General features: G+C 32.7%; 3 protein-coding genes across 3 annotated transcripts; 2 read left to right on the top strand and 1 right to left on the bottom strand.

Annotated features, from left to right (window-relative positions):
• Positions 1–1986: 1986 nt before the first annotated feature.
• Positions 1987–4935, top strand: LOC126681113 (ankyrin repeat-containing protein BDA1-like). The gene is made up of 2 exons (XM_050376496.1): positions 1987–2662; positions 4041–4935. Exons 1-2 carry the CDS (start codon positions 2081–2083, stop codon positions 4857–4859), a joined length of 1401 nt encoding a protein of 466 aa, XP_050232453.1. The 5' UTR covers positions 1987–2080; the 3' UTR covers positions 4860–4935.
• A 1582-nt stretch (positions 4936–6517) lies between these two features.
• On the top strand, positions 6518–8113 carry LOC126683107 (uncharacterized). Its single transcript, XM_050378940.2, has one exon. The coding sequence runs from the start codon at positions 6849–6851 to the stop codon at positions 7938–7940; it is 1092 nt and encodes a 363-aa protein (XP_050234897.1). The 5' UTR covers positions 6518–6848; the 3' UTR covers positions 7941–8113.
• A 1128-nt stretch (positions 8114–9241) lies between these two features.
• On the bottom strand, positions 9242–12590 carry LOC126680507 (ankyrin repeat-containing protein At5g02620-like). Its single transcript, XM_050375637.2, has 2 exons — positions 11908–12590; positions 9242–9959 (listed from the first exon to the last, which is right to left on the bottom strand). Exons 1-2 carry the CDS (start codon positions 12499–12501, stop codon positions 9315–9317), a joined length of 1239 nt encoding a protein of 412 aa, XP_050231594.1. The 5' UTR covers positions 12502–12590; the 3' UTR covers positions 9242–9314.
• Positions 12591–13187: the final 597 nt, after the last annotated feature.

Consider the following 13187-nt stretch of genomic DNA (forward strand, 5'->3'; position numbering starts at 1 on the left):
AATTTAAACTTTTAGGGTGCAATTGAAAATAAAAGGTGATAATTTGGATAAAATTGGAGATTTTGAAAGGTGAGGGTGCAAACGAAGGGGGTTGAAAGGTGGGGGTTTTTCCAAAGGTTAAGCCTTTTTGAAAATATACATATGAATTTTTAGTTTAATAGAAAATTTATAAAAATATTAAGGTTAGATAGAGATCAAGTTGGAATTGACAAAAATTACAGGTGAATTAAAAATTAAGCGGGGTTTAAAATAAGAATAAACCGATCTAAAGATTCTTGTTTTTGTTCAGAAAGTCTTTGTATTATTTTTTTGTTCTTTCGGTCCTTCTATTTATTTAATTTTCGATTTTCAGGTTTTTTTTAATTTTTTTCAGTCCTTCTACTTACAAATTTTTTGTTTTTCTAGTCCCTTAAAAGGACATAAAAATCGGGATTTACCAAGTATAGGGACTCGAACTTGAATAATTTTAGAATAGGAGTCTCTCGAATAAAACTGGTAAAATAAAGGGGCATTCCTATAGATTTTATCTTAAAATGAAGTATGATGACGCCGCTGACGACATAATTATCTATCATAGTACTGTACACATACATACCTTGTATTGACTTCTGAAACATCCGAATAGCTGATCACTTAATTCTTTATAAATCCAAGCCAATCAATGATAAATGATTAATTCTACCACCATCATTATTCACAGTTTCTTTTTGCAGTGATGGTGATAGGAATGCTCTTGATCTATTTATTTTAGATTAAATGTAAATTCATACACCAACTTTGACCTAATTTATAATTATAATATAAATTTTGAAACTTGACAATGTCAGTAACCAATTTTACACTTTTGGCAAATCAATACACCAAACTCAAAACACACTAACGTGGACATTGTAATAAACCGCCATTTGTCGTTTTATGATTGGTCGATGTACCAATTTGCCAAGAAATGAAAGTTGGTTACCGACATTGCCAAGTTTAAAAGTTTATGTTGTAATTGCAAATTAGGTCAAAGTTGGTGTATGAATTTGCATTTAACCTATTTATTTTTGATTAACTAGCTTATGAACATGGAGCTCTTTTTGCAAAGTTCTTAAAATTTTATTTATAAAATAAAATAATTTTTAACTTTTAAAAATTTATAAGACGTCAAAATATTATTTGAGATATAAAAATAATATGGAGATAATATAAAAAAATCAAAGATATATTTAAATATGGATTAATTCATTCTAAAATCTTTAAAGTATACATTTTTTGTTTTTTAAAAAGTCACTCAACTTCAATTAACTTTTTATGAACCCTGTCCTTTTCTTTGTTACAAGGAGAAGACGCAAAGTTTGATCAGAAAACAAACTAAACACGGCGTCATACGACACATTGAACATCGTTCGTGTAATAACCAAAAGCGTAAGCTAGACGGAGGACTATCATGAGAGACGAACCCTATCAAATTCTCATTACTTATAGGCCCTTTGATGGATGTTTGTCAAATACGTGTAAATTTTTTTAACGGACATCCATCAAAGAACCTATAAATACGGAAAACAAAAAGATATGGGTCAGAAAAAGCTAATTTAAAGTTGAGGGGCTTTTTAAATAAAATATAATATAATTTAGGGGTCTTAGAATGAGTTATCCTTCTTTATTATCCAATCTCATCTATGTTAAATGATCACTTCTGCCAATTATAATTATCTGTGATTTTTTTTTTGTGGTGATGATGGTAGGAATGCGATTGATCTATTTATTATAAAATAAAATAGGTATAAAAATGATCCTAATCCGCATTTTTTTATAAACATCTCATGTATTATAAATTAAAAATGACCATAACATCTTGAAAATGCATTAAAAAAACAAAAAAAATTAATTTGTTTTTTCTAACACCATTTAATTTTTGTATTTTTTGATGTGTTTTAAAAAAATTAGGATCATTTCTGAGATCTGAAATACATAAAGTGTTTATAAGAGACATGAGCCATACATTGAAGTCGTTTCTAAACCTTCTCTCGATAAGTAAGTTATAGACATGGAGCTCTTTTTGTAAGGCAGAGAAGAGAAGAAAACAAAAACACAAGTAATGGAGAGTCAACATTTATCAATGCTATATGCAGCAGCAAACAAAGGTTGTACACAAACCTTAAACTCCTTAATCCAAACTGATCACTTGATTCTTAATAAAATCTCACTCTCGTCTTTCGCGGAAACTCCGTTGCACGTATCCTCTCTACTCGGCCATCTTGATTTCACCGTAGCTGTTCTTGAAAAATGCCCGGGAATGGCTACGAAGCTCGATTCTCTTCGACGCTCTCCTCTTCACTTAGCTTCTGCAGAAGGCCATACTGATGTTGTTAAAGCTTTGTTGTCTGTAAACAGAAGTGTTTGTTTGGGTTATGATGAAGAAGGTAGGATTCCTCTCCACTTGGCTGCCATGAGAGGCAATCTTGAAGCTGTACGAGAGTTGGTTAGGTCTTATCCTGAGTCGATTTTTCATGAGTTGCTTGAGGCTGAAGATACAGTTCTACACTTGTGTGTGAAATATAACCAATTGGATGCTTTGAAACTGTTGATGGAAATGGTGGATGATGATGAGTTTATCCTTAAAGCTAATCGAGATGGGAATACTGTCTTGCATTTAGCTGCCATGCTCAAGCGATTAAAGGTACAATCTTTGCCCAATATCACTATAATTATTTGAGTAAAGGGTCAACTCGGTTCTTCAACTTGAGAGTTTGACTCATGATGAATAACTTACTTTCAAACATTTCAATCAATTTAAAGAACTCTATTCTTTATTTTTAGGTCATTTAAGAACAATATGAATTAGTTCAAGAATGATTTAATTTTGTTCCTAATTAACCTAAAAATAGAGAATATTCTTTTTAATTGACCTTAATTATTCAAAATACTGAAAGTGCGTTATATGACCGTGTGAAAAATCGGAACCAAATTGACGCTTTACTCATGATTTTTTGATCAATCATTTTGTAGTCGATCTTTATCACATAAAACCAAAACAGAACGGTTGGTTGAAGCGGGTTAATCGGAAACATGTTAAGTATTTGATGTAGTTAGATACTAAAACTCAAAAATGAAAAATCGGTTGAAAACCGGATGATCCCGGCTTATTCAGTAAACCGGACAAACCCGATTTTAAATAATAACTCTAACTTAATCATACAATGATATAATAACTCATTTACTCTCTTTTTGTAATCTACTCTTTCACGATCTTCTTTTGTATAGTCCACTCTTCAATAACTCCCTCAATAAATAATGAGCAAGAAATTTAATTCATGTTCGTCAATTGTCAATTTTTATCTTTATATGTTTCATTCATTGCACACATTTAAACAATGTACATATATAATTGAACATAACAAAGTGTGGTATATAGTTAATTTTTATATAAATTTATCAACTGTTTTCTTTATAATTTTTATTTAATCATTATTAAAATTTAAAAACTCAAGTAAGATCTGTTGGGCCTATCGAATCATAAATTCCTCATAAACCGATTTAATTTTCAGTCCGGTTTTAAGAACATTAATAATTACAGCTCTGTGATTATTTGTCTGGATAGCATGTAAACTCTATATTATATTTCAAATGGATAACTAAACTATAATTTCAAATCAAAGTAATTTAATTTTATTTTTTTCAAATTAAGTTGACGTGAGAAACTTATTGAAGAGTTTTCTACTTTTCTTAGAATATACCGTCACATCATTGGGTCAAATTTTAGAACTTAGAAAACTCTTAAATGACATAACAACTAATGTTGCATTATACTAAGAAAGTAATTCAATAATACTAGAGCAACTAATATGTTGAATTATGGTAAATGATAAAAATGTTAGAGTAATTTGCTCTAGTATTAATGGATAAATATTGAATTACTTTCACTTAAAACAAAAATTTAAAATAAACTACTAGAAGATACAAATTGAATTTTATATACTAATTCCAAATATACATGGAATTTTTTTTAGAACACAATAGTATCTAACCCTATAATTCGTGATGTGCTTTATTTTCAGATGATAAAGTACCTGATTTCTTTACCTCAAGTAAAAGAAAACATGAATTCCTTCAACAGAATGGGATTAACAGCCTTGGATCTGCTACAACAATGTTTCAGGGACTTTAAAAGTCTCGACATTCTACGAGAAGCCGGTGCTAAAAGAGCAGTAGATGTCAAGCTAAATCGCAATCTTGCAACAACTACAATCGAACAACCAACACTGTCTGTTCCCATACATACCCCGTCGAAACAAATATCATGGTTTCAGAAATGCATGAAATACATACAATACAACATACAAGAAACACGAGGCGCACTGATGATCGTAGCAACTGTGATATCAACCATGACTTTCGAAGCTGCACTGAACCCACCCGGCGGTGTTTGGCAACAAACTTTCGCAAATTCCGAAGGTGGTCCGGTTTGTTCCGAAACAAACATCTGCGAAGCGGGAACTTCTGTATTAGCTTATTCATACCCGAGCGCATACGCTTATTTCATGCTATGGAATGGTATTGCTTTTTTTGCGTCACTATGCGTCGTGGCTTTGGTGGTAAGTGGATTTCCTCTGAGGAATAAATTGTGTGTGTGGCTTCTAGCGCAAGCAATAGGTATCACGTTGATTTTTCACGCTGAGAGCTATATTATGGGTGCACTTCTGGTTACCCCCTTCAAATTAAGATCGGAAGCGTTAAATGTGGATAGGATCATGTTTTGGACTTTGGTTGGGGTGATTATTTTTGCTAGCGTTATTGATTTTTTCCGGTTTCTTATCTGGACGGTGAAAAAGGTTCGGAGAGGTTGGTGTAAGGTTAAAAGTTACTACGGAAATTGAATTATAGGCTTTTATAAAACAATTATCATTGTTCGATTTCTTATATATATTAGTAACTGAACTTTTATTTTTATAATCAATGGAGGTTATTGTTTGTATATATATATAACAATTCATGTCAATAATCACTAATACGACTACGAAAAAGTTGAGCAACGATGTGATTTTCTATAGTCAAATAAGCGATTGTTACTCATTAATATAACAATAAAAGTTCAATATCAAAATATTATGAATTGAACATGGTAACTGTTTTACTATTTATTATCTCAGTGAATTATAATTCTTTAAATGATAATAGTAATATTTTATATTAATATGTAATATAATTTTTTAGGAAGATGTTAAAATATAAAAAAGGATTTATTTGTTATATTTTTAATTTTTATATTAAGGTTTTAGTATAATGTTTTTCAAATATTACTATTTCTATAGATGTTTCTAATTTATTGATTTCAGTTAAAATATACTTGTATTTTAAATCATAAAACCCCACCGATTGTTGAAGAGGCGGTCGTTGTACGGACATTCAGCAAGAGTTACTATCCAGTGTGGAGGGTCTCCAACATGTGGACATATACAGTCAAGTAGAACCTTGACATGTTGCACTTTAATTCTTCTGGAGTATTCGATTCAATGCTTTTGTAGTATTTTTACACAACTCCCTTTTTATATAAAATTTAATTTAATTATTAATTTTTTTCATATAATCTTCATGTTGATTTTATTTTTAAATTTTTATGTTTTTTACAATAAACATCTTAGGTAGTACTTTTAAATTTTTGTTAGATAGAGATGAATTAATTTTAGTTAAATATATATTAAATAAATTATGTTATTTACATATATAAAAACATAATAAAATAGTGGACATATACATTTATTTAATTACGAGCACGTTACAGGACAGTGTGAAATATGTAAAATAACATTAGTTATAATAAACAAAATACTATTTCCTCCGTTTATATTAACCCACTTTGTCATACTATGTGGTATGTTTTTATTTATTCAATTTCAATCAGGTGGTATACTGGATTAAAATAAATGAGTAGAATAACATTACTCGAATAAAAAAGAGAATTAAATTTTAATTTTTGAATTAAAATACAATACCTTGATTGTTTAAAAATATATTTTAATATGACTATATTTATTTAGTATATTATTGTTTTAAGTTAATTACAGTAAAATATTTTGATATTTTTATTCCAGTTCAGTAGACTGTAGTTAATCATGTGCTTATCCTCTAATTAATCATTAAAATAATAAGTTGATTTGTCCATACTCTATTGGATAAAAACGAAATAGCACCTGATTGGCTCCACAAACCAAAGAAAAGAGTGCCCTCCCACACCAAATACAACCTCAACTTGTTCAATGGATAGGGATCACACGTCAGCTAACATGCTCTCGGTGAACAAACAACAAATATTACCATACACTACACCACACCTACATCCCAGAATCTCCACCCTCCATTTCCTCCCCCATCCACAAACCCTAAATCCAATTGCTAAAACCTCACAATCCCACACACCAACTCTAAAAACAAACACACACAATCCCGCAACATCCCACTCCAAAACAAATCCCCTAACTGATGACCGCCACGTGTCCATAATTTCCTGATTTTCAGCAGTTTATCCTCTCACAAATATTTTCACCTAAAAACAGCTCCTCTAAGTATAAATATTTTTAAAGATTTTAGATTACAATCTTTAAAGATTATACACCGATCCAAATTTTCCGGTTAGTCGCCGATTAACCGGCGACCATGGTTCAGTCTCTGGTTAAACCAATCAAGAAACGTAGCCGTAATCATCATCAATGTTAGATCCGTTGATTCTGTTCCGTCTCCGATCCAAAACCTGGTTCAACCGAAGAAAAAAGAAACTCACAAGGAATATTTGATTTTATGTGTGTTTTTTGGATTTTAAATTTTGTGTGTACAAATTAGGGTTTGTGAATATTGGGAAAGTGGAAAAAATGAGCATGAGCGCGGCGGCGGAGGATGAAACAGAGCAGGAGATTCATATTCCAGCTGAAATAGACTGGGAAATGCTCGATAAATCGAAGTTTTTCATCCTCGGCGCCGCGCTTTTTTCGGGCGTATCGGCTACTCTTTATCCCATTGTTGTATTAAAAACTAGGCAACAAGTGTCGAATTCGCAACTTTCGTGTTTAAAGATTGGTTACGGGTTGCTTAAGCATGAGGGTTTTCGAGGTTTATATAGAGGGTTTGGTACTTCTTTAACGGGTACTGTTCCGGCTAGGGCTTTATACATGGCTGCTCTTGAGGTTACCAAGAGTAATGTGGGTACTGCTACTGTTCGGTTAGGTTTTCCGGAGGCGACTGCTGCTGCTACTGCTAATGCGGTGGCGGGATTGAGTGCTGCTATGGCTGCTCAGCTTGTTTGGACTCCTATTGATGTTGTGAGTCAGAGACTTATGGTTCAAGGAGGTAATGGTAAATTAGGGTACGGGAGTGCATCATCAATGTGTAAATATTCGAATGGGATTGATGCGTTTAGGAAAATTGTTAGAACTGATGGGTTTAGAGGATTATATAGAGGTTTTGGGATATCTATATTGACTTATGCACCTTCCAATGCGGTTTGGTGGGCTTCTTACTCTGTTGCGCAGCGAATGGTTTGGGGCGGTATTGGGTGTTGCTATAGTAGTAAGACGTTTGGTGATGGGAACGGGAATGGAAATGGGAATGGAAACGAGAATGTTGGTGGGATTAGTGGTAACAATGTGGTGAGACCGGATCCGAAAACTGTAATGGCAGTTCAGGGAGTCAGTGCAGCAATGGCAGGTGGTGTTTCAGCTTTAATTACAATGCCACTTGATACAATTAAGACGAGAATGCAGGTTTTAGACGGGGAGGAAAACGGAAGGCGTGGACCGACTATCGGACAGACTGTTAGAAATCTTGTTAAGGAAGGTGGTTGGACGGCTTGCTATAGAGGATTAGGACCAAGGTGGGCTTCAATGTCTATGTCTGCAACAACAATGATCACTACTTACGAGTTTCTTAAACGTCTCTCGACCAAGAACCAAGAAGTTCTGCATTGATAAAGAAGTTATCAAGGTTTTTTTTTGCTCTCTTGTAGCTTTGTCTAAATGCTGTCCAAATTTCACTGTGTTTTTGCTCTTTGTTTACCTTTTTGCCTGTCTAAGAATGAAAAATGATCATTGTAAATGCTTGCAAGCTCTTTACCATGTATATAAACATAAAAGTTTTGTTCTTTCTCTTGCTTCTTAGTAATGTGACATTTTCTAACCATCTGATTTGTGTCTGGCATGAAGTTTAAGGATGTAATTATGCTCATGATTCCTATGATTTAAATTGTATTATCGAAATTTTGTGTTTTTGCTTGTGATGTAACTCAAAGATGTCAATTTAGGAGGTTAAATCATGATTTCTTACTAATTGTTTGCATTTTAAGTTGTGAGTGGAAGATGTCCGCCATTGATGTATGCTGGCACTCACTCAAGAGTCTGAAACTAATTGAAATACAGTTTCTTATTAGGCATTATGGACAGGAGACTAAATTAACTTAGGAATTATGAAGGTTACATTCACATGTTTTCAAGTGATTTTTGAATAGATTTGTGCCACCATTACCTAAAGGCCATGTTTGGTTCATGGAATGGAATAGCATGGAATGGAATAACTATTCCATGAGGAATGGAATAGCTATTCTTTACTTTTTGAGAGGAGTAGTTATTCCACAAAATCATGGAATAGCAATTTCATGGAGTTACTATTCCATGAACTAAAGTGAGGAATACGGAATAGCTATTCTATTCCGGCCTATTCCATGAACCAAACATGGCAAAAAAGTAAAGGGTTTTTTAAGTCTTTAGTCTCAAATTTGGGTTTGTGCCAAGTCTCTTTTCCATGCTTTATATCTATTGATGAGGCAATTAGTTGCTATCATCTAATTAATTTATGTTTATTTTTCTGTTAATTAGTAAGTTGTAAGCAATCCTTAAAGTCCACATACCAAGGAATTATAAACAGAAAAGAATAATTATGGTTTAGCCCTACCCATTTAATTTTTTTATTACTTGTGATTTGAAAAAGGAGATATGTAGATTGGATAGATTTTAGATAATATTATATAGGTCATGTAGTGGGTAATGATAAGATTTTTTAATCTCTATAAAACCTCAATATGGTTGGATCTTTATAGAATCTTCAATTTGTTTGTATAATAATACACATTTTAGAAGTGAAATGAGAACGAAAATTCAACTCAAATTTGTCGGTTTGGTTTGGTTTTTGCACACCTACATATGTCTCAGGAAAAAAAAAATCAAGAGCAAGACTTGTTTTATTTTTCAAGAAAAAATACAACAATTGTTGACAATTGCAGATAAGAATTATTCAACTGTAAAATATATACATACATGTATGCTCATAGCCTATTATGAACATATTGATTATAATCTGAAACAAGAAACTATTACATGGACTAAACTAACAAACATTTTCTTGATGAAATAAATCAAAAACTTAAATATATAAAACGCAACCAGAACGACAAGAAACACAATCCAAAACCATGTGTAGGCAGCAATAAGATGATCAACCGCTTTATCATGAGGCGCTTTCATTGCTGCAAGCGTGACTACGTAAGTAGCTGATGTAAAAAACAATGTTATACTCATACCCATCAGCAAAATCCACATATAAACCTTTTTCTTGAGAGGAATCCCACTGACTAGTATAATAATTGTTGCTAATGATGCACAAAAGGATATTGTGTTGTTGAGGATAAATTGATGGTGCCTTGCTTCATTAGTATAAGCTAATTTTGAAGTCCCTGCTTTGCATTCTTTATTGTCTGATTCCCATACTCCACCTGGTGGATTTATGGCTGCTTGGAATGCCATTCCTGCTATTACTGTTGCTACCACCATCAGATTTCCTCTGCTCTTTTCTAGCCAATCTCCACCATTTTCTGAGTTATTTGAATCTTGTTGTGATGGGTAGTCTTTCAAATTTGTTGGGTGTTCTTTGAAGATTGAAGATAATGTATTAGCTTCCACTTTTATTTTAGGTACTGAAAGCAAGTACTTGATTGTCTGCAAAAATGGACAATTACTTTGTCTTCATTAGTGTTTTAAAAATTATACGAGTGTGGCCATCACTTCACGATTCAACCAGTTTAATTTCCGGTTCAACCAATTAAATAATACTACATATATTAAAATAAGTCTATATGCATAAAATTTGAATACATATATAAAATTCTAACTAGAAAATGGATTAGAAACTAGTCAATGAATCACACTATAACTATTACATATAAGACCATACAAATTTTACTCTTTAACTAGTTCAATGTTTCTGCTCTTATGGGTTTTTTAGTTAAAAGAGATTGAACCATTTTTTTCTTTTAAGAAGAATTGATCGAACTTGCTTCCAAATTTTGGTCGAATCGATTGAATCGACCAAGCTAACTCTATCTCTCTACATGTGTGTGTGTTCTTAACATTTGGGCTGGGTCAACTAGGGGTGTTAAAATGGATCATGACACGATAACACGATTTGCCTAACCCGTAAATTTGGCGAATTTGGGTAGGGGTTTATCAGGTTCGTGTCGAAAACGTGTCAACCTATTTATGACACGAAATAAATGGATCGTGTGACGGGTTGACGCGCCAACCCATCTAATCCGTCTAACCCGTTTATAAATTATATTATTTATTATATTATTGAAATAAAATAGTTTTAATTTTATAAAATTTAAAATAAAATTATTTAACTAATGAAATTTAATTATTTTAATATATAAATAAAATTAGTCGCATTGAAATTTTATAATTTGAGTATTAAATGATAAATTTGAAGTTAAAATAATATTTAAATGGTTTAGAAATATTTAGATATTAAGTGGGTCGTATTAGTCGTGTAATTGTATTAATCGCGTTACACGTTTATCTTAACGTGTTAATCGTGTCGTGTCGTGTCACTCGTTTAAAATTTATGTCGTGTTAGGGTTGAAGATTTTGACACGATTAGTTAAATGGGTCGTGTTCGTGTTGAACCTAATCGTGTTAACAGAGTGTGTCGACACGACACGAACACGGCCCGCTAACCCGTTTTGACACTCCTAGGGTCAACTATGCTCTCATTAGAGGTGGCCATGACCGGATTGAACCGTGAACCGCTCCAGTCAAACCTGGTCAAACCCTGAACAGTGTCTAAACCGGTCTAAACCGGTCTGAAACCGGTGGAAGGTCGGGTTCGGGTCGGTTTAACATTTTTTAGAATTGGAACTGTTGGTTCCGGTTCCAAACCGGCCATATATTTTTAAAAATATATACTACTATTCTTTTTAAATAATTATTAGTTTATTTTATTTTTATAACAATATATGACTATATTCTCCATATGTAAATAATTAATAATCTAAATTCATGGTAAATTCAATGAATTTCTTAATTTAAAGTATAATTGATTATTTAAATTATATTTTATTTTTATTTTTATTTTAAGTATTCAAATTTAATTTTTATAAAATATATTTTAATTTTTTTCGAATCGGCCAAAACCAGAACTGTGAACTGAAACCGTCCGGTTCCAAACCATTCAAAGGGCGGTTCAAGTATCTGTTAAATCGTGAACCGACAGTTTCAAATTGGAATCACCGGTTTGTGAGCCGTGGCCACCCCTAGCCCTTATGGTTCAGAAAGATGTGTCGATGCCATAATGCGAAAGCCGTTTATTTCTTGTCAACGTGGATCATTTAATGATGACCAAGAATGGATCGTTTCTATTATTTTAATAATGATTATCTTTTTCTTTCTTGTATTCCTAAATCCACAAAATCAAATCGAATCCCCTAAATTTCCAAACATATCTAAATAAAGTATGAAGTGTTATAAAATAATTGGCTTAATGTACGGATGAGGTGGTAAACTCGGTCTACCTAAAAATTCTCAAATATTAAACCATCATAACTAATCCATAAAATCCAGAAACTCCAAATTATATTATAATCCATAAACCATTGAAATGAAGATGTACCTCGACTTGTTTCATAATCACAGCCAATTGCAAGACATTGTTTCCATCATTATCCATAGAGTTGAGAATTTCCCCATCACCATCTTTACCTGAAAACCTCAGCAGCATTTTCAGCGCTTCCAAATGGCTATACTTAACACACAAATGCATAACTGTATCTCCACCGTTCGTTTTCGCCCGAACCGACTCAGGACAAGCCCCGATCAACCGCTCTATAACCTCGACTCGTCCTCTCATGGCCGCTAAATGAAGCGGAATTCTCCCATTTTTATCGGCAACTAAGCACATTCCGGCGTTGATTCGCAATAAAACATCGACAGTCTCCGAATTTCCTTCGGCAGAAGCCAAATGAAGAGGAGACTGTCCTTGAGAGTTCAACTCAGCTGCGAGATTCGGCTTCTGATTGAGAAGAGACGTAGCGAAATCGACATGGCCGAGCAAGGAGGATATGTGCAGGGGAGTTTGAGTGAAGGTGGAGAGTGAAACTCTGTGGAGAATGAGCGGATCTTTTTGCAGTAAAATGTTTAGAGTGGATGTATCAGACTTCATTGATGCTTCGTATAGCTTCTTCATGTCATCTTCTTCAGACTGCATTGATATTCTACGGTTTTCTCTTTGCAATTTCTGAATTTGTTACCTATTGCTTCTTATATTTGCAAAAGTCTTGTGACTTGGTAAAATGGTACGTAGCACGGCAAAATCAAAACAAAAAAAATTAAGTCTAGGGTAGTCCAAAAGTAAAGCTGCCCAGCAATTTACCTCTGTAATTTTAACCCCTTAGAGCATCTCCACTCCATGTTCTATATTTTGTGCTATTTTTAGCACAAAAAGTAGCACAATTCTAAATATAGCATAAATTATTAAATTTTTCTCCATTGTAAAATGCTAAATGAAATGCTAAATCTATATTTTTTTTATAGTTAATTTTATTTTAAATTCAATAATCATAAATGTTCAACCAAAAATTCAAATATATGATTCCTAAAACCTACATAGATGATTATTAATCAATAAAAACGAATTCTCTTTTCTTTTTTTTTGTAAATCTTGACTAATCAATTTGGCTAAAATTTAGTCAAAAAGAGCAATCACGGTGATTTTTTTTATCAACAATAAACAATTTATTCCACAAATTTTTAACAGTGGAGCTGAAATATAATGCTTCAAAAGAAAAAATAGAGCGAGAGGTAAAAGAAGAACGTACAGCACGAAACTTGTAAAAGAATAATGGAGAAAAAATAGGAAAGGTAATTCCTAAACTTTAGAAAAATACACAAGTA

The sequence above is a fragment of the Mercurialis annua genome, linkage group LG5, assembly GCF_937616625.2.
Source record: "Mercurialis annua linkage group LG5, ddMerAnnu1.2, whole genome shotgun sequence".
Taxonomy (NCBI): Eukaryota; Viridiplantae; Streptophyta; class Magnoliopsida; order Malpighiales; family Euphorbiaceae; genus Mercurialis; species Mercurialis annua.

Bases quoted from the DNA above. Each gene is read 5' to 3' on its own strand.
- LOC126681113 (XM_050376496.1), top strand. From the start codon at position 2,081: ATGGAGAGTCAACATTTATCAATGCTATATGCAGCAGCAAACAAAGGT. The intron at 2,663-4,040 runs GTACAATCTTTG...CTTTATTTTCAG, and splicing joins CCATGCTCAAGCGATTAAAG to ATGATAAAGTACCTGATTTC.
- LOC126683107 (XM_050378940.2), top strand. From the start codon at position 6,849: ATGAGCATGAGCGCGGCGGCGGAGGATGAAACAGAGCAGGAGATTCAT.
- LOC126680507 (XM_050375637.2), bottom strand. From the start codon at position 12,501: ATGCAGTCTGAAGAAGATGACATGAAGAAGCTATACGAAGCATCAATG. The intron at 9,960-11,907 runs GTACATCTTCAT...CCATTTTTGCAG, and splicing joins TGATTATGAAACAAGTCGAG to ACAATCAAGTACTTGCTTTC.